The 5,960-nt window shown below is 53.3% G+C and overlaps 1 protein-coding gene across 1 annotated transcript; it reads left to right on the plus strand.

Annotated features, from left to right (window-relative positions):
• The first annotated feature begins 521 nt into the window (after positions 1 to 521).
• On the plus strand, positions 522 to 5,662 carry LOC133250424 (bone marrow stromal antigen 2-like). The gene is made up of 5 exons (XM_061421641.1): positions 522 to 1,151; positions 1,916 to 1,970; positions 2,253 to 2,304; positions 2,562 to 2,707; positions 2,938 to 5,662. Exons 1-4 carry the CDS (start codon positions 861 to 863, stop codon positions 2,686 to 2,688), a joined length of 525 nt encoding a protein of 174 aa, XP_061277625.1. The 5' UTR covers positions 522 to 860; the 3' UTR covers positions 2,689 to 2,707; positions 2,938 to 5,662.
• Positions 5,663 to 5,960: the final 298 nt, after the last annotated feature.

Genomic DNA, 5,960 nt, shown 5'->3' on the forward strand with positions numbered 1-5,960 from the left:
CGGTTACAGTTCAGAGGGCTTTTATGGAGTCCGGGTGTGGTAGAGGCAGATGCTGGCAGAAACAGCAAGTTCCTGCCTGAAGCCAGGACAAGGGCCTGGTGGTTGTTTGTTGCCTGGTGCGTCCCCTGGTGGCCATGTAGGACAACTGCAGTCTGAGTAGTATTTGAGGTCCTGTGCTTCTCTCCTCTCCCTGCAGGCTCTGGTCGGTCTTCTGACACCCTCCATGCCTCCTAATGGTCCGCTCGGCAGGGGACAGAGACGCTAAGTGAACCCCTCAAGGTCACCAGGAGATCCCTGAATTCTAAATCCAGTCGCCTCAGTCAGACACAACACCGCCCCAGTCACCACTCACGTCTCAGCCTTCATTTCTCCCAGTTGGGGACATGGCCCCCCAAAACGCCCTCTGCCTCTTCCGTTTTGTGGTACAGAACAGAGAGCTGCCGTGCACCGGCCGCTCAGTAACTGCAGTGGTCACCCTCAGAAACATGGAGGAGAAGGGCTAGGGCTTGACAGGGGGTGTCCCAGGGAGCCCCACTCCCCTCTCACAGGATCTCACTGGCCAGCATCCAACCCAGAAAGCCCCAAGGCCAGAATTTGGCAAAACCAACCCAACGTTTTTCCCCGGGGAAAGGAAATAGGAAACTGAAACCTAAACTGCAAGCCTGACTGCCTCCTGCCTGCACAGGCTCCTTTCGAGTACCGCCAACTCAGAGGATCCTCCTGGAGCTTCTCATTGGTCGGCACCACTATTATGCTAATCAGGGGGCAGTCTTAGCCTATAAAGGTTCCAGCAGTTCAGTCAGGATGGCACTACTTCTTCTATTCACTACAGACCAGTGCTCGTGGACACCGAGGAGGACATGAGTGAGTTCGTGATGCCCATAGACAAAGAAAAGGACTCGAGTGAGTCAGCGCTGTGTGGCCGCAAGCTGCCGCTGTGGCTGGGGCTCCTGCTGCTCCTGGCGGCGGTGGGGCTGCTTGTGCCCATGATCTACTTCGCTGTCATTGCCAACAGCAAGGCCTGCGTGGATGGCCTCCAAGCACAGAAGGAGTGTCAGGAGGTCAACCAACACGTGCAGCGCCAGCTAACCCAAGCCCAGGAACTCTTACACAAGAAGGAAGCTGAAGCTGCCACCTGCAAACAGGCTGTGGTAAGCCATTGCAGCCCCTCGAGAGGGCCCCGGACTTGGAGGTCTCTCCCAGGGTCTTTGTGGAGATCGAGATAGACCTTGAAACTGTGTCCTTTTTGCCACCACCGGGGTTTGGGAACCTCCAAACTCTCTCTGGGATGCTGGGGTACGTTGAGGGGGAGCCTTAAAACTCCCAATTATGTGCGTCAGTATCCCTTTAGGATATGAAGGATCTCTAAACTCTGGCGCTTGAATGGGGGGATCTAGAAACGCCCCTTGGGCAATCTCGGGGAACAGAAATCCCCTCTAGGGGCTGGGAACAGGACCTACCCAGCTCTTTCCACAGAATACTGAGAACCTTTGAAATTTTCACTTCTGTTCTAATATGGAGACGTTGAAACTCTGTGGACCTCTAACTTGGGCTTTGAAATAATCACTCCCACTTCCGACCCCCAGCCCCTTGTTTCTGGTTATAGAAGGAACTCTTAATCTTATTGGGCTATAGCCCAGGGCATCTAGAAAATTCTCCTAGAGTCTGGGCATGGGGAACCTCCACATTCTCTTCTGGGGGGCCTTCAAACTCCCATTTTGAGGATCACACTCTTACTGGTGTCCCGGGGAAGGTGGGAGGTTGTGCCCATTCTTCAAGGTAGAAGACTGAGGGGCCAGGGGAGGGTTGGATGGGAAATGAAGAGTGTGTGCATCTGAGCCTCTGTTCCCAGGGCTCAGGGAGGGCCAGAACCCAGGCACAGGAGTCCAAGTTCTGACTCTCCCCTCTGACCCAGGTGACCCTGAGGGACTCTCTGAAGACGGAGCAGGCACGAGTGGAGGAGCTTCAGGGTGAGAAAAGCAAATGACCAGGGTTCCTCACAGTGGGCTAGAGGGGTAGCGACAGGTCAGGTGTTGAAAGGGAGTCCGGAGGGAGGGTCCCAGGGTTGTGATCAGGCAAGAGGAAGGGGGGCCAGATTCCATTTCGGGTGGGGGAGCCCAGAGCCAGGTTTCCCAGCTGGTAATGAATGAACACCGCGCGAAGTCACGTGATGTCCCGGCTGGGTGTCAGGTGGCTTAGCGAGATCACTGTGTCCACGAGGCCTCTGAATCTGTACCCTATCCCTCAAACAGGAGAGTTGGCGACCTTGAACCAACAACTGCATGACCTTTCGGAGAAATTAAGGTGCGAGACCACGCCCCGGCCACGCCCCTTTCACTCCACCCCCAGACTCCCGAGTCCCTTCGGCTCAGAAAAACCCTATGCTCAGGGGGACTAAGTTTAAGTCCCAGCCTCGTCCCAACTGTCACACATCCCTGGGGTGGCCACTGCTCACTCTCCTCCCCAGCGACTTGGGGGAGGAGTGGAGATTCTTAAAGGCAAAGCGCAGATCCCCTGGACCCCTGGGGGCCGCAGCCTGAGTTCCCCGATTTCTATTCCAGAAGAAAGAGTGAGGCTTCCGCAGAGGATTACCCCTCTAGATTCTCCGTCCTGTTCTTCCCCGCGTTTCTTGCGGGTGTGGTGATGACCGCGGGTGTGCTCATCACCTGCAAGTGTCTGAAGAAATGAGGTCCCAGAAAGCCGGCCGGTACGAAGGGGGTGTCTCGAGGGAGAAGAAAGCTCGGAGGGGCGGGGAGCTGGGCCTGGGTCAAGGTCTTGGGTGGTGGCCTGCCTGCGGGGCAGGGGGCTGGGCACCGGGGAGTGGAATCTGGAGACCGAGGGAGGGCTCAGTGAGTTGGGAGGGGCCTTAGAGTCTGGTGGGGCTGGGAACGGAGCCTGATCCGTCTGCCTCTGACTCCCTATTCTGATGTCTTTTAGGCCACAACCAGGACTGGGCCAACTCCAGCTCGGATTCCCGGTTTGAGGCTTCCGGACCTGGCCAGTCCCGACACGACCACATGGCAACAAAGTTGTAGGGAAGATGGGATAGCCTAAGGGGCCCAAGACAGGGCAGTCCTGAAAGGATGCCTTGAGAGTGGAAAAGTAGCAGAGCTGGCCCAGGGCCGCCTAGAGCTAGGGATGGCACGAGAGTCGGGTTGTGGCACCTCCATCTTGCTGACACTGCTCTGAGAAAGTCACTTTCCTCTTGGGTCTTTGGACTCGAAATGGAAACATCCCTTTTGGGGGCAAAACTGGACTCTCGAGTGTTTGGAGCGTTACTGGGTGACCTCCCAAAGCATCTGTGGCCTGCCCTGCAGACAAAGGTGGACATCCACTGACATCCACAACCAGCCTTCTGTGCTCTAGAATGTTCCTCAAGATCTCTGTGCTCTAGAATGTTCCTCAAGATCTCGGGGGTTCCAGCAGGCACCATCCCCCTGCATCCCCAGCCCTCTTCTCTGCTGGCAGCCTCTAAAGGACCCTGGTCAGAGCTCCCTGCCTGCAGCTTTCTTCTCTCATCTCCTGGCTGCTCTCATCTCATTACCATTGCATCTTCTGATGACAACGGTTCCATGAGGAAACCGACGCTGAGACGAGGGACACTTTGTCCTGGCTCCCAATCCCTTCCGGCAGAAAGTGCAGGGCTGGGACTCACACTTGGATGAGCAGACTTGGGACAGATCTGTGTCACCTTGTCCTGCCACCTCCATCCCCCAAGCTCCTATTCATCCCACAGTACCCAGCTCTGGGAGCCCCTCCCCAGAGACTTCTCTGCTTCTCAAAATGAAGTCCTCGAAGAGTTCTCTGATGACTTGGTGGTTAGCATTCCAGGCTCCCGTGGCCTGGGTTCAGTCCCTGGTCTAGGAACTAATATCCCATAAGCTGGGAGACATGACCAGTAAAAAGGAAAGAACGCTCTCCCTGTGTGTGCCCCCTGCTCCTAAAATGGTGTTTGATGGTGGCTTTTGTTAACTGAGCCCCTTATAAGCGTATGGTTTCTACATGACTACAAAGAATGTTCCCGAATGCTTTAGTGGAATGAAGCTTGTGAAAAATAACAAAGAGCCAAAGTGGAAACTGTTTGAGTGACAAAATAAATATCATCACGTGTAAAATAAATATCCATGAATTCGCAGGAATATAAATACATGACTGACTAAAACAATAAATGAAAGAGAGGAGAAAAATCTCCCAGGCCGAAGAATATCAAATGACATTCACAAATATCTCACCCTCAAGAGGATGATGTGTGGGTCCCATGGCTTTGGTGTGGGCTATAAATCGTCACCTCTTTCCAGAAGGCACAGGTGGAAGAGAGGAAGGAGGTAGCTTTCTGGTGGAGACGCCTGACGGACACCACCTCAGCCAGGGCACCACGATCAACATCACAGGGTAAGTCAGGCTGATAGCCCGTGTCCTGGGCACATGAGTGTCATGAGAACAGCACGTGCCCTCTCCGGTCCTTCTCGCCAAAGGCCAGTCCAACCATGAGAACAACCCCAGACCAATCCCACCTGAGGACCACCCTACAGAACACCTGACTCTCCACTCTCAAGGTCATCACGACCAGGAAAGCCTGAGACTCTGCCTGACCCAAGGGAGCCTACAGAAGCATCAGGACTCAGTGTCCTGTGAGGATCCGGGGGCAGAAAAAGGACATTAGGGGAAACTGAGGAGATGGGAATAATGCGTGGATTTCAGTTAATCCTGTTACTGGTCAGCACGGGTTCCTACATTGCAACACGTGCACCTTAGAGATGAAAGGTGACCAAGGTGGTGGAAATGGAAACGGAGTCTATGGAATGTTTCTGGACTGTCTTTGCTGGATTTGTGCAAACCAAAATAAAGTGAGTCTTGAAAAAATAACAAAGCTTGGGACTTCCCTGGGGGTCTGGTGGTTAAGGCACCTCACTTAAACTGCAGGGGACATGGGTGAGATCTGTTGTCAGGGAACTAAGATCCCACATTCTGCAAGTCACAGCCAAAAAACAGAAGGAAAAAAAGATAGATTAGGACTTTCCTAGTGATCCGGTGGGTGAGACTCCACTTTCCCAATGCAGGGGGGCCTGATTTGGCCCTGATCAGGAAACTAGATCTCACAGGCAACAAGTAAGATTCCATGTGTCCAGGCAAAGATTCAGCCTGCCACGAATAAGACCTGGCACAGACAATTATATATATACATATGTTTTTTAAAGCATAAATTCAGAAGAATATGAGTTACTTTTTCCAATCAAAATCTTGGAAAACTCACAAACTTCCTGTTTTCAGGGCTGAGACTAGAATGAGGTGAATACAGCACTGGTTTGGTTGCAAAATGTGGGGTGGGGGGCACAAAAGTTCTCTTATGTTCATCCCCATTTTACAGCTATGGAAACTAAGGCTAGGATGAAATCACTTGCCCAGGGCTGGCAGGGAGGCAGGGCTGAGCACATGCAATCTTGACCCCTATCTCAAATCATGGTCCTAAGCTGACCCTAAAGTTCAAAATTCAGCCCAGTGGAGCTCAGATACCAGCTTTGCCAAGGGCCCTGTCTTTGCACCTGGAGTCCTAGCCTGGGAGGGAGGCCCTCCTCAGGCCCTCCTCTGTGTGTCCCTCCTCTGGGGACACAGAGGCTCAATGTCAGTCTCAACAGCAAGTCCATCCCTGATCCCTGGGTCATTTGGCTGCTGAGTGGCTTTAATGGAGTTGGGGTGGGGGGTGGGGTGAGGAAATTGTCATTGTTCAGTTACTCAGTGGTGTCCCTGGCTTTGCAGCCCCATGGACTGCAGCTTGCCAGGCTCCTCTGTCTTCCACTCTCCTCCAGAGTTTGCTCAAATGACTCAGTGATGCTATCGAACCAACTCATCCTCAGCTGCCACCTTCTCCTCTTGCCTTCAGTATTTCTCAGCATCAGGGTCTTTTCCAAAGAGTTGGCTCTTCCAATCAGGTGGCCAAAATATTGGAGCTTCAGCATCAG

This window comes from Bos javanicus, chromosome 7, assembly GCF_032452875.1.
Source record: "Bos javanicus breed banteng chromosome 7, ARS-OSU_banteng_1.0, whole genome shotgun sequence".
NCBI classification, from domain to species: Eukaryota; Metazoa; Chordata; class Mammalia; order Artiodactyla; family Bovidae; genus Bos; species Bos javanicus.

What these genes read in the sequence shown, in the direction of transcription:
- LOC133250424 (XM_061421641.1), top strand. Translation starts at nt 861, where the DNA reads ATGAGTGAGTTCGTGATGCCCATAGACAAAGAAAAGGACTCGAGTGAG. An exon ending in CCACCTGCAAACAGGCTGTG is followed by an intron (nt 1,152 to 1,915) that starts GTAAGCCATTGC and finishes CCTCTGACCCAG; the next exon opens with GTGACCCTGAGGGACTCTCT. An exon ending in GACCTTTCGGAGAAATTAAG is followed by an intron (nt 2,305 to 2,561) that starts GTGCGAGACCAC and finishes TTTCTATTCCAG; the next exon opens with AAGAAAGAGTGAGGCTTCCG.